The sequence below is a fragment of the Cimex lectularius genome, unplaced genomic scaffold (genome assembly GCF_000648675.2).
Source record: "Cimex lectularius strain Harlan isolate CLEC.00 unplaced genomic scaffold, Clec_2.1 scaffold22, whole genome shotgun sequence".
In the NCBI taxonomy this organism is placed as follows: Eukaryota; Metazoa; Arthropoda; class Insecta; order Hemiptera; family Cimicidae; genus Cimex; species Cimex lectularius.
In genome coordinates this window covers 555,720-576,988 of record NW_019392657.1, presented here as the reverse complement: position 1 = coordinate 576,988, position 21,269 = coordinate 555,720, and the positions used below count along the sequence as shown (strand labels likewise).

The following is a 21,269-nucleotide window of genomic DNA, read 5'->3' as shown; positions in this document are numbered from 1 at the left end:
TTTTATAGGTTCTAGGATTGCAATATCCTCGGCATTAAATATAAATGAAATAGTTGTGGGCTGTATTTGAGTTACAATATGCTTGAATCACCTCCATAACAGCTGCACCACTGCATGAGACATATTCTACCTCGTTAACTGAATCATGTATGTCAGTAACTATATGAAATTGTGTGTTATTAACCAAGTAGGGATTCTGGGAATAGTGAGAACATGTTTGCCCAGGCATAACTGATGCAGAGACGAGCAAGAACAACAAGGTCCTTTTTATCTAAATTGAACCAACTGGGCATAATGTTCCCCACCAGGATAGATTTAATTGTAATGAGAGCTACATAATTAGAAATATTGAAAGCGCTAGGTAGGTATTTAAAAGTAAATAATATCCTAATGTAACCTCTTCGGCGGGCCTTTCCTTGGTTGTTCTTCTGGTCGAGGGGAGAAGCAGACTTCCCGGGCACGTACGCACCATACTTGAGGAAGGGATTTTTCCGACTTTTCCTTCTAAGACTTGTTAATGGTTTTTATCCACATCCTCCAAATAAGCTCTGAAATAAAGTATGCAGTAGCGCGGTAAGTCTGTGGGTTCAGCTCCTGGTAGGGGATTGCCCGTTGATGGCGCTGGGCTCGTCGAAGGTTTCTGTTCCTTATTTCTTAGAACTCAATACATAGAAGGAGCTAAGTATCTAGCCCTGAGGAAGGCTTCAAAAAGCCGCAAGCATGGAACAAAAGAGACTACTACTTCATTTTGGACCACATATCCGATCCCAATCATCGAATTGTTAATAATCGCCGGTGATAATTCTCCGGAGGACTAAACCACTGAAGACCATCATGTATGACAGTGTGGCGCGGTACACCCCGGACTTGGGCTATGAAATGGACGCTACGTCCGTCGTTAGCCAAAGCATGTGTTTAAGCGCATCTGTCAACAATACCAAGTGCGCTGCTTCTTTTCAGAAGTAAATTTCATGATTATGACACACAGATGCTGAATCGTCACATAGAGTGTATTACATGATTACCTTATTAAAAAAAACGGCATAAAAATGTGGGATAATACCACTAATATAACGTATTTCTAAATAATTGACTGTGCAGTTCTGGTTCATGACTGTTTTTGAAATACTTTTTTGAACAGAATGTGTCAAAGTCGGTCTTGTGCTAAAAGTTAAATATTCTTTATTAAACTTTCGTCGGGAAAAATATATATTTAACAAAAATTTACATACAGCTACAAATTTTTGTATTAAAGTTACCGGCTTGCATGTAATTTAGCAGGATATCGGACATTAATAAGCTTCAGCTATGCTTTAACAGATAAGTCACGGAGCGCCCTTCCTGTAAATAATTGTTGCGACTCGCGCTCAGTCATTGCGTACCAGGCTCTCTCATTATTTACACCGAATCTGTACTCGATTTAAAAGGGAAAAGTCAAAATTATTTAAAAATCAGTATTAACGCATCAGTGTAGTACAGTCCAACCGAAAACAGCGTTAAGCCAGCTTAAATGGAGTTCTGACATAATGGGAAAGGGGAATGAAATTCAAAAGTGTAGAATGAGAGAACATACAGCCCTAAATCGCAGGGAGACGGTGGCGCAAATTAAAATCGTTATAATGAGAGGGTTTAAGGATTCCGACGAGAAATCTGTCGAGATGGTAATGCTCGTTGATACGGCTATAACCTCTGCGATCTCTTTGTCCTTGACTATAGAACCAGCAAATGAGTTATTAGTTTTTTGAGCCGAACAGTACAAAAGTATTCACTGTCGGCATTTTTAATGCAAAACTGATACAAACTTAATCTTTTCACCAACTGTATTATTTTTCTGGTTTCTGAAACGTAACGTTAAACCATTTTTTTCTCCAAATCTAGAAGATATAGAATATAATTTTAACTGGTGACCCCACACTATAACAGGTGCACCCAGCTGATATTCCATTAAATCTTCAAAACCATCATACGTAATGATCAACACATCACATTACTAGGGTCTTGGTGTGAAAAGTAAAGAATTGACATATGTTTAGAGTAAGAGAAGAAACGAATCGCAACTGCCTTGGTATCCAACTATACCAACCATCCGATGGTAGACATTATTTCCTCCTTAAGATGAGGCAGTAATGATCTGGGCTAAGCTTTTGATTGAGTTTGGCTTGCTGTTCATGCTCAAGGGATTCATTTCCTTACCCGAATTTCTCTTTCTACAAAGCTATCTCATTGACCGGTTTTTTCGAGTCTTTGAAGGCAATTCCCTCTGCCATATTTCCGTATCCATGCTGGTGTTCCTAGGGTAACATTTTGGCCCCAAAACTATACCAGGTTTATACAGCTGACGTTCCGTCACATTCTCCAAACACCACTCGCACATTTGCAGACGAATCCTACTAGTACACAAACACAACACACACACACACACACACACACACACACACATATATATATATATATTAGGCAGGGTGGGCGACCAAGACCCGAGGGGTTAAATGCCTGGGTAGACTCGTACCCCATCCCTAAAAGGTCCGGGACATCCTACCTAGTAAGTCTGATCTTGTCATGCCCACTCGAAACCTTCAACACCTCTCAGTGCTAAAAACTTAACTGGAAAAAAATTAAAAATCAACACAGACAAATCCACCCACATTATGGTTTCTTTTGCCTGCCCCTATATCCCCTCTAGCTTACTTAAATTATATGAACAGGTACATGTAGATAACGGATAGCTGGTGATCGAACACCAAAGAAAATATTACTTAAATTAATATTCTCCTCTGAACTGAGGACAAGGTGAGGTACTTTAGGCTGAGCATCAACAAACGCTTGACGTGGAATACTCACACAGTCTGAAACGGCAAAAAGGTATGAGAGAAACGCTCTGACATAACTCTCAAAAATAAAATTCTGCTTTACAGCATCATTGTTAAAACGATGTGGGCATACGGACTGGAAGTGTGGGGTTCAGCCAAACATTCAAACATCCAACGTATACAAACTGCCCAATTCTTAATCCTTCGAAAAATCCTTGATGCTGAATTTTGATACATCAAACGAAACTACACATACAGATATAAATATTTCTTTCGTTAAAGACGAAATCCGTTCTCGTTTCCACAAATTTCACAAAACCACCCAGACCACCGTAAATCAGTGCATTCAAAGCTCGCATCCCGATAAATTCCCTCTAAATCTCTTCGCCGGCTGAAGAAACGATTGCTTTTCTAGAATCTTACCGATTATAGACAAAATACTGATGGGGGGTAGATGAAAGACTATAAGGACTGGGGATGCGAATAGGTTTCATTTGTTTAGCAATAGTCCTGATAGTAGAGAATTTTTAATGTAAAGAATTAGGTAATGTGTAGGACAGCGATGAATTGATCGAGATGATTATCGCTTTTTTAGAGATAAGATGTTATTTCGTAATCAGAACTTTGAATTTTTCGGAGTTTGCAATTGATATGCTTAACTAATTTGAGGGGTTTGGAAAGTTTAGAGGTTCAAATAAGTTCGTTGATAATAGGAAATGAATTGGATATTGTGTGGCATGGTTTGGAGATTGTTGATACATACTGTGTAATGGTGCTTTTCTTCGTTGGATTTGACCCATGTTCCCTCTATTTCTCAGAGCTGGTGGGACGTGTTTATGTATTTTAGTTGAGTGAGCTTTTGTCTCAAAAGTAACGGGAGATGTTCTTGCCTTAGGGTCTAGTGTTATCCATTTTCCAAGATATAACAGAAATTTCTAAAACAATGTTGGTCTACTGGAATACGTGTAAGTTGTCAAAATGGGAGATGTTTTGTTGTATGAAGTTATTCAGTTGTTCTACGTTTTCGAGCAGTTGTTTATATTCCAGAAAGCATTTAAGTTCAGTTAATGTTTTAGTGGGTTTCGAAATTGATCCCAGTTAATTGATCGGGTTATTAAGGTAAGTCGGAGCTGGTTTATTTTTGGCTTGATATCGAGAGGCTCGGGTTTATTCAGAGGAGAATTTCCTTAAGGTATTTCTGCGTTAAGGGATCATCCGATATAAAACAAACAACGGAACGGTTTGAGTAAAAATATTTCCATTAATATTCAATTAAAACAATCATAATTGATTTATTTATATTGATTAAAATTTGAGTTACGTAAAAAAATACAACACTACATTATTTTATCATTTTTAGGCCTAATACTTTTATTTGAACACAATTATGGCAGAAAAATACTAAAATACAGCATATTTCTAATAATACCGTACGTCTTATAATATGAATTTTTAGGTGGGGTGGATGAAAGCAGAGGACCAAACAATTTTGAGTCTCCACCAAAGGGTTGTCACTCACAACTCGAGGATCCACGTGACCCACGACAACCAAAGAACATGGAGGCTGCACATAAAACAGCTCAAGGAGTCGGACAGAGGCTGCTACATGTGCCAAATCAACACAAACATTATGAAGAAGCAAGTGGGCTGTGTTGACGTACATGGTGAGTTTGCATTTATTTATTAAAAAATCAAATATGAGTTTTGACCTGTGTCCTATGAAATATGAGAAGAGGGAAATTATTAACTCCAAGTATCGTTTGCGTATGATGTAGTATAAAAATTTTACGGTTTCTAACTCTTCATATTCTTTCACGAATAAATAATAAAAGACGTCCAAAAAATATGCTGAAGATCAATAAAGAAAGAAGACTAAATAAGTATTTACCGTTAATTTCAATTTTTATAATCATTGGCATGGCAACTGAAATAAGTCGGAAATCAAGAGAAGTCAGAGAAATTTTTTTAATTAAAAATACTAATTTCTAATTTTAAAGACGAGAACAAGCTTACTTATTAGTTCAAATTAGTGATAACTTTTAATGTGACTTGGTTTTCCTGTTATTTTTTAATTGGTTTATTATTTCCTATGCAAAGTATAGTCGATTTGAAAAAAAGTCTAACGAGCTGGACTCGAACCAGTCTAGATGTCGTGACACTAATTCTTCAGTTAGACAGAGTTTCGATATTTTGCACAAAAAATAATTACTTTGGTTCAAGGACCCACTAAAACATAAATGTATGTCAATATCGAAATACAATTCTTTGCTCTGTTGTAGTTTACAAGTAAAACGTTTAAACAAATTGGATATTATTGTAGTACATCAAGTGTGACAGTTATATTAGTTATATTTAGTTAATACCTTAATGTATTGGACCAGTAATCAATATAGGCCAGGGGTAAAAATAAATTCTCTGAAGTAAAGTTTTCTTTGATCATAAACCCACACACACATAGACATAGAAGGAGAGAAAGAGAGAGAGAGAAAGAGAGAGGGAGAGTGAGAGAGAGGGAGAGTGAGAGAGAGGGATGGGGGAGAACCACACGTTGTCTATTTATTATATCGGTGGAAAGAGCGAGAGAGTAGAGGAGGATTGAACGAAAGACCATGATTTGAAAGGGGAAAGATGTTGTTACTGAATTGGATATGAACGAATGAGGAAAAATATCGAGATTAAAAATAATGGGATGGATAAATAACAGCCGGATAAGAAAGTAGAAATTGAAGCCAAATAACGTGGATTAAGGCATTTAATTTTTCAATTTAACAATGAAATAATAATTCAATCATTGTGTCCTGGATATAATCGGTTTTAAAACCACTGAATTTTGTTTTAAAAGATATGTTAATTAAAATATTTTTTAGAATTAGAGCCCTACCTCGAAAAAATCGAGTATTCTGGATGAGCGTGACGTTTGGAGAGTAAAAGTAAGTTATTAGCGAGAATAGAGTGGACTCTACTCCTGCCCAAGTTGTTTTATTTGTATAGGGGATATGTGTTATATGTATTGTGTCGTGAGGTACAAACGATAGGCTAGCATTTTAGGATGTCTATATAGTATACATATAAAAGTCCAGAAACAGTAAACAGATCGAGACGATTAAAATGGTGATGTTTAAAAAAATTTACTTGTGAAAAACGAGAAGAAGTGATCGAAAACGGTTAAAAAATTATTTTACAATCTCAGGTCTATTTTGGCCTACAATTAGTACAGAAGAGTTTTCCCAACCTTTTTCGTGCCCACTTACACCTTTTCAAGTCCCTTCTGCCCAACCCCTCAAACGAAACCCACACAATCTAAAATATTAAAATGCTCACTGAATAAAATTAAAAATTATTAAAAAATCTTTATAGAATAATTAATAAAACACAGTAAGCAAATTTTTTAAGCCGCGAAAACTATGTTTCGTGTCTACGGCGTTGGAACGAATATAAGAGTAAATAAATTGTTTAATGTCGAACTCTTATTGCGATGTTGTTCAATTTTTAAATTACGTTATACTCTTTTAATACCAATTTACCTATAAAGAGATTGTGATTAAAATGTGTCAATGATCGCATAAGTAAGCTTAATTGCACCCATTCCATACAGCGATTTGTGTATCATCTCTGTACGTGCACATTACCCCGGGACACCTTCCCTTTTTATAACAGCACGATAAATACTGTGGCACGTTAACTAAATCGTGTATGTCCGTAACAATATGAAATTGTGTGTTATTAACCAAGTAGGGATTCTGGGGATAGAGGGGACATGTTTACCCAGACATAACTGTTTCATAGACTAGCAAGAGCAGGAAGGTCCTCTTTATCTAAATTGCACCAACTGTACATAATGTTCCCCACCAGGATGGATTTTATTGTAACATAATTAAAAATATTGAAAGCGCTAGGTAGGTATTTAAAAGTAAATAATATCCTAATGTATCCTCTTCGACGGACCTTTCCTTGGCTGTTCTTCTGGTCACGCAGACTCACTTGGCACGTTGTTAATGGTTTTTAACCACATCCTCTAAAAAAGATCTGAAATAAAGTATGCAGTAGCACGGTCAGTCTGTGCGTACGGCTGCTAGTAGGGGCTTGGTCTAAGTAATACTCATTTAACGCACAAAAATAATGGGTCTGCGATCAAACGTGTCAAAGATCGCATTAGTAAGAACCTATCTTTAAAGAAAAAAATAAAATAAAATAAGAAAAATAAAAGCGGTTGTTGGTGGACGCTGAAGAGTGTTGGTACACGACACCTGAGCTTCAAGTCCAAAATACTTTTAAAACGGGCATCCGGTAGATCAAAATTGTATGTCATAGCAAAATAGTGGACTTTTTGTACTTTAACAGGTGCAAATTGAAAAATATTTGCCAGAAATTAATTAATATGCAGCTAAAATAAAAAATAAAAAATTTTCAGTGAAATTTGTAAATCTGTTTTAAATTTTCTTGAGAAAAAAAAACTCCCATATATTTGGTGAAAAATGTCCAAATTTAACAAAATATGCAATGCCAATTATTATCTTAGAAAGTAAAACAATACTTGGACTCTGCTTCTTTCTGTTTATTTTCATTCACCTGATAAATCAGTTAAATTAGTTCCCAATAGCAAAATACTAGAGGAAGGGATATGGATAAAAGAGGCGGCCACAAGGCCTTCTGCACCTCGACTTGGGTAGATCTATGGTGCTCCCCGGTTTTTATAACTGACTGTTCAGTTTCAGGTTGTTAATCGACCTCCAGAGCCTTGCCAGCGGTTCCTTAGTGTAGGATCTTCCTTGTGGTTTTTCCTTATAAAAACCTGTACCTACAAAGACTTTCACAAAAACAAAATGTGTTCTGCGGTCTCCTCCTCTTCCTGGCAGTATCAGTAAAGTGTCTCCCTAGCAATATAAAGAATAATATTAATACATGTAAAATATTGCGATGTTTTGTCTAGTAGGAAAATTATCCAGCCCCAAACTAAGTCAACATTCTATTTACACTTTCAAACACTACATTCATACAAATAAATACATTCATACAATACACTCATTCCGTTTGGTCGGTGGAGTACTTCATATTCCTCCACCGACCTATACTCAAACTAATCTAGATTGGGGTCGATGGAGTACTTTTATAAATATTCCGCCATCGACCCCTAACATACACTCATACGCTCTCAACGTTCGAGGGGCGATGATGATGTTATATTTCACCCTCACCCCTCGCCATTCACGCTAATAAATACATGCACTCAGACAAAACATATAGACACACAACACATAAGACATAATATGTACAATAAAAAAAGCCCAATTTCCCCTAAAAAGCGGAACAGGGGAGCCTGAAACTCGCTGCAGTGCTCGAGAACCTTTCTTAAGTCCGACGGCATGCCTACACGCTCTCTGTATGGCGCAAAGGCATGACACGCCTCTATTATGTGGGACGCATCGAGCAACCTTTCTCTGCATAAGGGGCACCTGTGCGTGCTTTGGCCCAAAAGTAGGTGCCCGTGTGTCAACCGCGTATGGCTAATCCTCAGTCGGGTGGAAACGATCCCGCGACTCCTGCTACATAAGCCTATTATATTACATTTATGGCGTTATCTAATGTTTATGTAAACTTTAGTTTTAAGTTTATTTTTTCGCTCTCATAAAAACACGAATAGCTTTTATGTTTCTGCATATCAATTTTGATGCCAAATTTACCCAATGATTAAAAAAAAATCATTCGGTTCTCATTATTCTAGAATTAGAACCGGTAAAAACTAAATGTATATTACCAGACAATTTAATATACATATCATTTACAAGACACTTTAATAATACTGAATTATGAAAAAGCGAGACTTTACAAGGATTATAAGAAACGAAAATTTAAATTACTGTAACGATGACGATTGAAACGCCGTAAAAATAAAATACCGACAGTACTTATTATGGATATGGAAAAATGGCGCGAAATACTTGACGATCTGAATAACCCGATGTCCGACAAATAAATTCACCTATTTTATGGTGAATAGAAGCTTTTAATTCGATGATTTTTCAACTAAATGACGAATGATCATCGGCACATAGTTAACTCAAAATCTAAACGAATTATTTTTAAAATTGCCCCCGTGTGGCAACTGAGTTACCGATTTTTGGATGAAACAGGGTTGTTTTCTTATAGTAGTGTCAGTTTTGTATATTGAGAGTGAATGTATTTTTTGGCATCGATCCTCAATTAGGTGCAATTCCGCATCTTTATATACTAGTCAAAAATGAATTGGGATATTGCCAATTTTGTAGTATTTACTTTCCCTAGAAATTTTGTTTGATTTTTATTATAAATGAAAGTAAATTAGAAATTATTATGTTTATTTACAGAAGGAAAATGTAATTAAGGGATTTTGAAAAAGAAGAAAATAAAAGATTTTGATTCCATTATTTTTTAATTGGACACAATGGTTTTCCAAACTATTAATACCGTGTGTAACGTTCTCTATTAGATAAAACCTCTATACACATGTTAGGCATACTGGTAATAAGGTTGTCATTATTTTTGTAAGGAATCTCCCACCATAAATGTGCCTACGCTGCACTAAGTCGTTGGAGGACAACTGGCTGCGTATGATGATCGGAAAGCCTTCTGTGCAACGGATCCCACATGTGCTCAATGGGATTGAGGTCCGAAGACAATGGGAGTAGGGGCAGATGGTAAATTCCCAGATTTTCTAAACACTGATGAACAACTCTGCGTCTGGGAGGTCTGTCATTGTCATCCAGAAATCGAAAATCCTTTCCAATGAGGTCCCCCGACTGAAGGATGTATCGGTCGATAATTTCTTGGGCATAACTGACTGCGCATTTACTTCGATAAAACAAAAATTATTCTATTGAACTTGACTGACATATAGTTTCGGAAGTGTGTTTTGCTTTTAATTTTTTAATATTTAAAAATTACGTACAGTCTAAAATAAAAGAAATATTGATGGGAGTTTTCTTTGTTTAAGGTGAGTTTCAGAATTTCGGTTGGAAGAACAGTTTGGAAACTTTCCGTAATAACGCGTTCTTTCTTGGATGATTATGATTGATTGAATAAGAGGAGAAGAAGCTTAGTTTCTTTAATACCGTCATCTTTGTATAATCAAGTTTGCCGGGTGAATATCTTCCGATTCGCCTTTTTCATTTTAAATTTATTCCGGTATCAACTGAAACAAGTGTTTGGACAATATATAATCGCATTACCGTCTTTTCAAGCCTCAAGCTCCATCACTTGCCAATATTTTAAATTTAACAAAATTAAACGCTCAATCTTCTTAAGTTTCCTTTTCACATCGGCTTTCTTTTCTGTTGTGCGTGGAAAAAACTTCCTTCTTAAACGGTGTTGTTTTAATCGTCAACTTCAGAAGCAGTTGTCAGTGGTCTTGCTGACCAGGAGTATTTTCTTTGCTCGACATCGGCTAAAGTGGTGTTTTAGGTGGTCTTTTCAAAAATACTTGCAGTTATCTACTGAAAAGGGGAGCCTTTCATCTCCCTTGGCTCCCACCCTTCTATAACAGCGTCGGTCGAAAGAAAATCTCCTTTCCCGACCCCAATGTCACAACGGACCGGGATAGAGTGAATGAACTGCGTAAGGAATTTCTTGATGAGAGAAACCCGGTTGCTCCTTTTGAATTGGAGGTTCCTGTCCTATTTTATCACTGTTTCCACTCTCATTTCTGACTGCCTTGTTTATAAAGCGTTTCCTTTATAATCAATATTTGGTTCAAAATTTAAGGTTTTTACTTTTCAATTTTTTATCTAAATATCGACTGTTAACGATTTTCCATACCATTTTTATGCAGTCTATGTTGCCAAAATTATTTCAACTTTTAATACATTTCTTTAGAAAGATGAATAGATTTTTATTCGTAATCACAATTTTACAGTGTATGCTATGTTTTCAAATGTAAGAGTATCAGGTAATTTACCAGGCTCATCTTTAAATTTATGCGATAACAGGCAGATCTAAAGATTTTTTTTTACAAATACAATAAACCTCACTGATAATTGAAGACTTCAAAACATGAAAAATATCATAAACTAGACATGCAGTTCTCAGGTCCATGAACAGAGGTTTATACATTGAGGATGATTTTTCTATGAATAAATCATAAACATATTTTTCGTTTTGACCATTTATCTAAGTACTATGTTGGAATATCTAAAAAGAATTCGTTAGATGTATTGGTGCATATGATTTTGAGTACTTAAAAAAGCTTTAGCTTAAACACTGAGAGGTATAATAAGCAACACGTGTTCGGTCGAAAAGATACTTGTTTATTAACTTCTAAAAAGCAGTCTAGGAAGGTTCACTTTTTTAAGGCAGTGTTGCCAAAATAGTCGCCACACTACCTCCCTTCCTAAAAGAAAGAAACAAAACAAAATTCAAAAGAAAACAAAATATTAACTTATGAAACGTTGACAACAAAATAAAATTTAATAAGCTACGTACAAAAGGCGCAATGCCCATTTTTTAATTTACATGTATTATAATTGAAATATAATCATATAGGTACGTACAGTTAAAAACCAATCTGATCAAGGAAACGCTTTGGAAGTGCACTCTCCGACCCGATCGTGACATCAAGTTGCCCTCTTCTAAGGTTGTATGTTTGTTCCTTTCATCTTCTTGCTTGTCTGTCTCGTTGATGTTCTTCTGGTTTTCATTTTTGCTTGTTGAATCCTGGGGACCTGATGAACTTGAAATCCGCTGTTGCCCAGAGGTTGCGTCCACAAAAGCCGGTTTAATGCGATCGATAGATATTCTCTTAGAAACTCCATTCATGCTGATGTCAAAAAATTTTTGGTATCTGTTTTTGACTTCGAAGGGTCCGTCGTAAGGTGGTTCTAAGGGTGGTCTCACGGTGTCGTTTCGGACGAACACATGGCTGGCAGAGCTGAGCCTCGGGTGTACAAAAGGTTTTTGCTTAGCATGTAGTGATGTTGGAGATGGACGCAGCTTACGCATGATGTCTTGTAGCTGTTGAGCGAAATTATTAGGTGCGTGATTGTTAGCATCATGAAAAAATTCTCCTGGGAGCCTAAGATTGCAATGAGCATAATCCTGGTCTTTGCACTTCCATCATCTTGTCTGCCATCGAAATTAATTTTCCGGTTGCGACTTCGTCGCCAAGTACCGATAAAGTTGAGGGTACATTGCCGGGCAATCGTTGTAGCCAAAGAAATCGCAACAATTCCTCCCCGACTTTCGCTCCACCTAAATCGCGCATTTTTCTGAATAATTGTGAAGGCTTCTGATATCAGTTTCCAGCTAGTTCCAGCTCGTTTAACAGTTTTTTTAATCGTAACTGTTCGCTATCGGCAAACACATCTATTATCGCCTTTTTTACAGTGTCGTATTTATCTGTCTTAGGAGGATTGTTGATTATATCACCTGTTCGAACACCTCTCCGTCCAAACAGCTCACAATATAATGAAATTCGGCTTCATCTGCGATTACTCCAGAAATGTAAAAACTGGACTCTACTTGTTTAAACCATAAGCTTGGCTTCTGTTTCCAAAAGTGAGGCAGTTTCACAGCAAATCTGGCTATAACGGGCTCCGCAGCCCTTTCCTCTTCGTTTTCCGACATTATGAAATGTGTAGATAAACTTACGAAATCGTCGGGGTCACCAATTTAGCTTAAACACTGAGAGGTACAATAAGCACCACGTGTTCGGTCGAAAAGATACTTGTTTATTAACTTCTAAAAAGCAGTCTAGGAAGGTTCACATTTTTAAGGCAGTGTTGCCAAAATGGTCGCCACAATATTATGACCAAAATTATTTTTGGACATTCGTTATACATAATCAATCGAATCAAAGACTAGTGTCTAATTTTTGGTAATTTCCCTATAAGTATATGTATAATGTATATATATATATATATATATATATACTATATTATACATACACAGTATAATATATATACTGCATACGTATAATGTTATAATGTAATATGTATAATGTTATATATAGTATAATATATATACTACATATATGTATGTATATGTATAGTACAGTTCAAACGAAAAAAGTATAATAGTTGCATTAAAGAAATAAATGGCGCTGCATGCCAATAGTCGCCATGGCTTAAGAACGTTGGAGGTTTAGTGTATTTTAAACTGTTAAAATAGTATTTTTAAGACAAGAAAACTGTAACATATATCAATTACTGCCCACAATTTTTTTAATTTGTCAAAAGTTCCTATTTTTGGTTACTATTTTCAAACAGTTTCATTGAAAAAATGTCATTTATTTATTTTTAATTTTGTGACGTTTGCTTTATCATACGTTGGGAACTAAAAGGCACGTTAATAAAATCAAACCTTTATTAAATCAACTTATGATAACAACATTTATCCTCTGTAATGGTGTAAAACAAAACATTGTTTGGTGTGAAGTCCCACGTTGATTGTTTTCAATTTGGTATACTTCTCACATGGCCAGACCAACGTTGTGTACCTTTTTCATCGAATAAATATTATTCCCGTCATACATTATTTCATCCAGGACCTGAAATAAGTAAATATTTGTAGTAAAAAGAGGAAAAAATTTAAATTATTGTTTCACATAGGATTTCCATTTTTCTGCTTTATTCTAGCAGAAATCATCTCGGGGCCTTAAAGAATGGCAAGGCTGATTTGTCTTGTAAATTCGAGCAGTGGCATTTCTTTTTCAAGAAAACGTTGGAGTAACCGGCATTCACGATCGCGTTATTGGAATTGGAAAATACCATATCGGTTTTGTACTTTTCAGTTGTTTTTTGCCAACGTCTCCATTGGCTTTTCAGAAAACTGCCCGGTGTGTGATATTTGTCCAATCCAATTTATGCAATCCCTACATAATTGTTATTTTGCCATCTTACCAAAGTAACGTTGCTCTTCATGACTTATATTGCCTAAAAAATCTTTTTTGTCTAACGGGTGAAATTTCATACATCAAAGTAAAAATGTGTAAACGTAAACCATTATGTATTTAACTGTTTCAAAATTACATAGTTAGTTAAGGTGGTTTACTAGTGAAAACATTTAAGAAAAATTTTAAGTTAAAAATAAATATATGAAGAAGAAAAATATGAATTATATAAATAAAAACCTTTTCCAACTTTCCATGTTGCTGGTAAGGTTTAATCAGCTGAATTGAAGTGAAGATTCTGCAGCAGTAGTGTGGATATAAACGGCAAAATTTTGAGGGCTTGTACGAGAGGCAAGCTGCAACATATCTATGTTTACAGCCAACTCGAACAGGTTGCTAAGTGAAATTTACCAACTAAAAGTGGGGACCTTATTATTCGTAGGATATATCATACGCAGGGAAGTAATGGAGAACCTAATAGAAATTGTTGAACGCAAATTTTAAGAATACAATGAGTTTACAAAAATTATTTAACATTTGTGTAAGATTCATTCTTAATCTTAAGTATGATCACAGATTGTACGACAAATTTAAATTACTAAATATTTATTCAGAAATCGTGAGATACGGTCTGGTTCTCACGATTTCTGAATAATTATCGATTAACGGTCACTAATCACCACACAGTACTAAATATTTAAAAAATCAAAGATCTTCAAAAATTAGTGCTTGTATTTTTAATTTTACAAAAAAAGATAAATGAACAAAAATTTAAAGCTAATCAAATTGTATTCTCTAACAGTTTTCATAAGAAAAATATAAGACCTTTTTCTAACGATATCACTACACTAAGACATTGAAGAAAATCTTACCGAAATTCGTTTCTCAAAAAAAGTATATTATTATAAAATGATCTGCCTTCAGAAATTAGTAATGTAATAAAAATTTTGTAAATAACTATCGTACAAGAATTACTTAATGAATAATATGTATAATTAAATTAAACTTTTGTAAAGAAGAAAGAACTGTAAAAATGTTTATTAATGATTAAAGTTTTTTTGTTTTTTAGTTCTGCATTTGTCTAACAACACCATTTATTGTCTTATAATTTATACATGATTATTATAATAATTGTAAGTTATATATTTATTTAGAAATCGTGAGATGCGGTCTGGTGTGATGTAGGTTTAAGAAAAACATTTCTTTATCGTGCCAACGTTTCGATCTTTATTGAGATCATCTTCAGGGCCTGGGATTTACAAACATTGTTTACATATAACAATTATATTTGGATGTGGAAAAGTGAATTTATACAATGCAAAATATATTTTTTATATATTCAATCACTTAAAGTGTTTGTCTTCTGTGTAATTATGCCATTCTTGCGTGTCGTGTTGAGAGTGCCAGTGAGAGTGTGCTATTTTGGTTTATATACGTTGGATTTTGAAGGGGTGGGGAAGGATGTCGGTATAGAAAAGACATTTTTGTATAAGGCGTCGGCTTCTTTGAGGTGAAAAGACCGCATCTCACGATTTCTAAATAAATATCGATTAACGGTCACTAATAACCACACGTAAGTTATATAGATGAAGATTTTCCGATATAAGTAGCACCTACCAACGTACCATTTGTTTCTTTTTAGTTGTAGCGATACTTATGTCCTACAAATTTATAAACTTACAGCAAAAAAGAAATGTATAAAAAATTATATTGTCAAATTGTTAGTAAAAACCAAAACAGAAAATATTTCTCTTCTTATTATTATAAATTTTAATTGTAAAATACATTGAAATGTCCAAAGAATTCTAAATCACAATAAATGTATAATGTAAACTGTAAAACTTAAGTGTAAGATAGGTTCAAGAGACCTAACTGTGCCAGGTTAAAGAAAACCATCAATCAATCAATCAATTTCCCTCATTACCTACACATCTGTTTATCTATCTACTTCATCTCAATCAATTTCTCTCTCACGCTCTCTCTCTCTCTCTCTCTCTCTCTCTCTCTCTCTCTCTCTCTCTCTAAGTGCTACAGTTGTTGAAAAAGAAACAAGTAGTTGTATAACCATCACAAAAAAGGCGCAGACGCGGCGGCGAAAGCCGGAACGCTCACACTCCCGACCGGACCATCGCAATCAGGCTCTCCGTCGCTAAATGATCTGTCCAAAATATGATAGGGAATAAATGGCAGCTTCAGTGGACAGGATCAATCGAGAGGCTCCTTCGTGTTAAGGTGGCCATTCACGATCACTCCAAATAGAACCGCGCCAAGCCGTACAGCTCCATTTGGAGTCCCCGAAATTTGAGGGGCATTCACGACCGCTCCACAGCCAGTCGCTCCGAACGTCAACCAGTGAACTACCTTCTCAAAATGGATGACGATCTCTTGTGCTACTCTTCTGTTTATTTACATATTAAAAGCAAAAAATCGAAGAGAAAATGGTGTAAGAAGTGGCTCCTGAACAGAAGCCGTAATACCCACATCAATTTGATGAAAGAACTTTCCCTTGAACCCGCTGATTGGAGGAACTATTTAAGGATGGATGAAACGTCTTATTTATTCATTATATTTAGTGTTCTATTGACCAAATTACTTCTTTCAATTATTTAATCTTTTTTGTAAGGTTTTGGTTGAAATGAAAAAGCTAGTGCCACGAGCGGGATCTGAATCCATGGCCTTCGGCTAAATACGCCGCTGCTCTACCACTTGAGCTATCGTGACTTCGATCCTCTCCGACACCAAAAAATGGCAAAAAGAGAGAAAATTCGAAAGGTTGTAGGTTGAGATGGGGAGTTGGTGCCCGAGTGGATCGAACTATCGAAGTCAGGATAGCTCAAGTGGTTAGCGCAGCGGCGTATTTAGCCGAATGTCGTGGATTCGAATCCCCTCGTGACACTATTTTTTCATTTCAACCAAAACCTTACAAAAAAAAGATTAACGTCTTATTTATATTTACTCCAGCTTGTTACCCCCTTGATTAGAAAACAAAAGACAGTCATGAGAGAAATCATCACTACATGAAAGGTTGGCAACCACATTACGATTTCTCGCTACAGGGATGAAGAACTTACAAAGAACTTAAGTTCTCTAATACGGTTTCTGATCATTGTTAGCGGTTATCAATACCTCATCTCTCATTGCATTTGTATCCTTTGTTTTGAAAACGTCGACCAACTGGTTGAGGATCGAATTTCTTTTATATCTATCGTGGTATTATAATCATTGTCCACCACTTGCATAAACATGGTAAACTTTCATAAATTCAATCACCTCAACAATAAAATCTCGATTGGAAGTCATTACCTATAAAGAATAAACGTTTTTGACTTTTTGAGAATGTACGACGGAGATGTTTCCTCAGTGACAGAAAGACGGAGTCTGCGCCAAAAAAAAACGCGGGTTTTTCCATTCACGACCAGGCCAGCGCGCCAAAATCCCCTCCCTCCACGCCAGGTTTTCCAATTCACGAACGCGTCATGCCGTCGTCGCGCCGTAGATATTTGGAGTGGCGCGATGGAGTTTGGACCGGTCGAATATTCGAAATTCGACACAGCCGGGCACGCCAGTTCAGTTTTGCCATTGACGTGGTTTTTGGAACGGCGTCGCTCCGTTTGGCTTGCTTGGAGCGATCGTGAATGGCCACCTTTAAGAGCACGGCTTGCAAATGGCCCTGCGAGGATCTGTTTTATTCTGTATCCCATTGGGGGTCGAAATGGCTTATAACAGTGAGGTTCTTAAACGTGCGCACCTAGCCGACAGGCCTTATCACACGTTTCGTTTGTTAAGTTAGGAGCGGAGGTGACTCGCACGGTTTGCTCTAAGACCGTGAGGTTCGGTGTAGAAGCCTCAAATCTACAGTCTAATCAAACAGAAATGCCGATCCTCCTTGCCCCTTCCAAAGAGTGGGTAAACATTGTGCTCTTCACCGTGTAAAGGGATACCCGATAGAGCCGAAATTGAAGCTATAAAGAAGGAATAGTTCTTGCCAGATTAAGAATAGGTCATACGCGGTTGACTCAAAGGGCACTGATAGTTGGCCAATCCCCTTCAGGCGTCCCTTATGCAGAGAAACGTTGCTAGATATGTGGGACTTTTCTATTGTGTATAGAAATTAAATTACGTGCTTTGGGTTTCTGGGTCCTGTATGAGTGAATGTATTTATTGGTGTGAATGGGGAGAGGCTAATGGTGAAGTAGGTACTCCACCGCCCCTCAGGTGTATGACTTGGGTTGTTGGCGGAAATTTGAAACAAGTACCCCTACCACCCCAATTTAAATTAAAATATTATAGTGAACAGGTAGATGGAGGAATATCAAGTACTCCATCTACGAAACAGAATGAGTACAATGAGGGTATATTGGTTTGGATATATTTATTTGTATGAATGGAGAGAGGGTGATGGATAAACAGCATCCCTATCGCCTTTCATGCTGCATGCGTGACTTGGTCTGTGGCGCAAAACTTTTAAAGAAACCCATCGACCTCAAATTGGAAAAGTTCATTCTAGTGAACGAACAGGTAGATGGAGGAATATCGAGTACTCCATCTACCTCACAGGATGAGTGCGTTCAATGTATGTAGGTGTGAATGTATTTATTGATTCGTGTTGGGGCTGAAATGACCTAGCTGTCGGATGCCCCTGCCAAGAAAAAAAATGACACGAAAGCTTTAATTAAAATATGGATCAACCTATGAAAGCATGAGGTCGAGTTACAAACCAGGAACAAATATTTGGCAGAGTAGCTATGTCTATTATATAGTTGTGTATTTCTTTAATGTTCAATTAACAAATATTTAAAAACAAACCTTAGTGCAATGTTTTAACGATGTAATTACTTAATTATAATTTCAGCAAAGTCCTTGCAGTTGAAAATTATTTCCACAAAGTAATCCTTTTGTCAATTAACACTGACATAATTAAAAAATTTATTTTGATTAGTAGTTTGATTATAGTAAATTAGTATTAGATTATTAGTAGATTAGTAAATACATTTGAATTTCATTCAATAAAAAATTAAATTTCAACATTATTATTTGGCACTATTAAGAAAAAAATTAAATTGGTCTTAAAAAATTGCTTACAAGTTATTAATTTCTTTAAAAAAATCATTTTAGGAAAGGATGTGCTTAATAATATTTAATACATAAATAACAATATTAATACGCTAATGTACACTTGGTTCATTGAAATTTGACCGTTGTCAACGATTAAATGGGGTCAGGTGCAAGGTAACTTCTGGACACATACGTGGGAAGGACGGCATTTTTAGTTGAGAAAGTCCTCCGGGTCAAAGTGGTCAATCAATTTCTTCTGAACTGCCTAAGGCCTGGGAGAGAGGAATCCCGAAAGCAATAAAAATGATACATGTTCAATTCATATCACCCGAGTGCCTCCGAAGAAATGTTATTTGTATTTACTTGAAAAGGTTTCAAAACAATAGATTACGTACTATACAACCGCGATAGGCCGTTTTCTTTTCCAATACGATTCCTTGTCTGAACACATCATGACTAACAGGCAACCCCTGGTACATGAAAAAAGTCATCTTGCATATATTAAATTAAGATAAGGGTACGAAAGTTAATTTCGAATAAACTGCATAGAAACAGTGAATTTAGTTCTGCTTACTCAACAACTTTAAAGGTATACCAAGTTCAAAGTCCCACATCTCAGTTAGCAAAAATGTACTGTATATATAATTAACAGTCCTTTCAAGAATTTGAAGGCATCAATCCTTTTAAAAAAGAATTGAAGACCCCACTCACTCCATCGTTCATCATTTCTATTTGAAGGCATCATATATTTATATATGAGCATACGGTGTAAGTGCAATCGACATATTCAAAAAAATATTTATTGAAAAAAAAATCTGATGATGCATCGAAAAAAATAATGCAGTATATTTCACGAGTTATTTAATAACAGGCCATCTGTACATTATACAATGAGAAGGAGCCAAAAGCCACCTACATCATCTTCTTATAGTGCCACTGCTCAATGTAGACTATCTTATATATAAAAGAAATCCGGGAAAGGAATTGTAGCAAGGACAGTCAATAACCTACCATTCCTTAGAAGAAGGATCGAATTAATTACACTGAACTAAGGAACTAGGAAAGTAAAATAACTAAGCCAGAAGGCTGCAGTGTTTGCGGAACAAAACCTTAGGCTTCCTAGTATCCAATATTATCGTTATGAGACGGAAAGTGATTTTCCACACGTATCGAATCATAATAGGCAGTTCACCTTATGTGTATGCAAAAGAGAGAAAAACAGAATAAGAATGTGAGAGGGGATTGAGAGAGAGAGAGAGAGAGAGAGAGAGAGAGAGAGAGTGAGAGAGATTAGGAAAGGGAAATAGAGAGGTTTAGGCCATCATTACCCATGAACTACTTTTTTATACTTAATATTTGGTTGACATATATAGAAAAAATAAAGATAACTTCATTCACTATTTTTCGTGGTTCGCTTGACTAAATAACATCAATCAATTAATTAAGGTTTTTAGTTGAGATAAAAAAAGTCAGTGTCACGAGCGGGATTCGAACGCACGACGACCTTCGGCTTGACACGCCGCTACTATACCACTTGAGCTATCGTGACTTCGATCCACTCGGGCAATAACTTCCCATTTCAACCCCACCTTTTTGAATTTTCCCTCCTTTTTGCCATTTTTTACAAATTCCGCTCGTGACACTGACTTTTTTATGTCAACTAAAAACCTTAATTAATTGAATGATATTAACTGGTCAAGCGAACCACGAAAAATAGTGAATTTAATGAATTAAAATGAAGTATACTTCACTAAAGCTCTCCGTGGCCGTTTCATTTGTCGCCGAGGATCAAATGGATAACACGACATTGAAAAATGGCAAAAAGGAGGGAAAATCCAAAAAGGTGGGTTGAGATGTGAAGTTGGTGCCCGAGTGGTTCGAAGTCACAATAGCTCAAGTGGTAGAGCAGCGACGCATCAAGCCAAAGGTCGTGGGTTCGAATCCTGCTCGTGCCATTGACTTTTTTTATCTCAACTAAAAACCTTAATTAAGTGAAAGATAATAACGTCGATCCTTGTGGTACTGTTCTATTTATATTTACCCACTCGGAAAAATCTCCATTTACAAATTTTACGCACTGCTTTTTCATTCTCATACATGTTTTCAAAAGTAAAATTAAGTTGTTCGAAAATTCAATTGATTAGAGACAATTAAAATTTTATGCTATAGTACATGGTGAACACTGTTGAAGGCAGCGCTAAAATCAAATAATATTATTTTGTTATGATTTATATTATTTCTAGCATCATATAATAATTGAATTATAGCTGTTTGAGCGTTATATTTTTTATATCCAAATTGATTAAAGTTTATTATTTTCTTTCATAAACAAGTTAAGTTAGTTTTTGTGTAAAGCTTTATCAAATATTTTTGCAATTGTGTTTAATATATTAATTACTTTATAACAGCTAGGATCATTTGGTGGCGATTTTTTAACAACTGAGATAATATAAAAGTTTTCCCCCTGATTAGGATATACAATTTGATTTAAATAAACATTGAAAACATTTAAATAAGTAATAGAAATACTTTAGTGACCAATAATT

General features: G+C 35.8%; 1 protein-coding gene across 3 annotated transcripts in view; it reads left to right on the top strand.

Annotated features, from left to right (window-relative positions):
• The window catches only part of LOC106670739 (lachesin-like), a 340,305-nt gene that overhangs the window by 195,289 nt on the left and 123,747 nt on the right, over positions 1-21,269 (top strand). For all 3 annotated transcript variants that reach the window (XM_014401318.2, XM_014401317.2, XM_014401319.2), the window contains one exon: positions 4,267-4,474. In XM_014401318.2, coding sequence (XP_014256804.1) covers positions 4,267-4,474 — 208 coding nt within the window. The remainder of the gene's footprint in view (positions 1-4,266; positions 4,475-21,269) is intronic.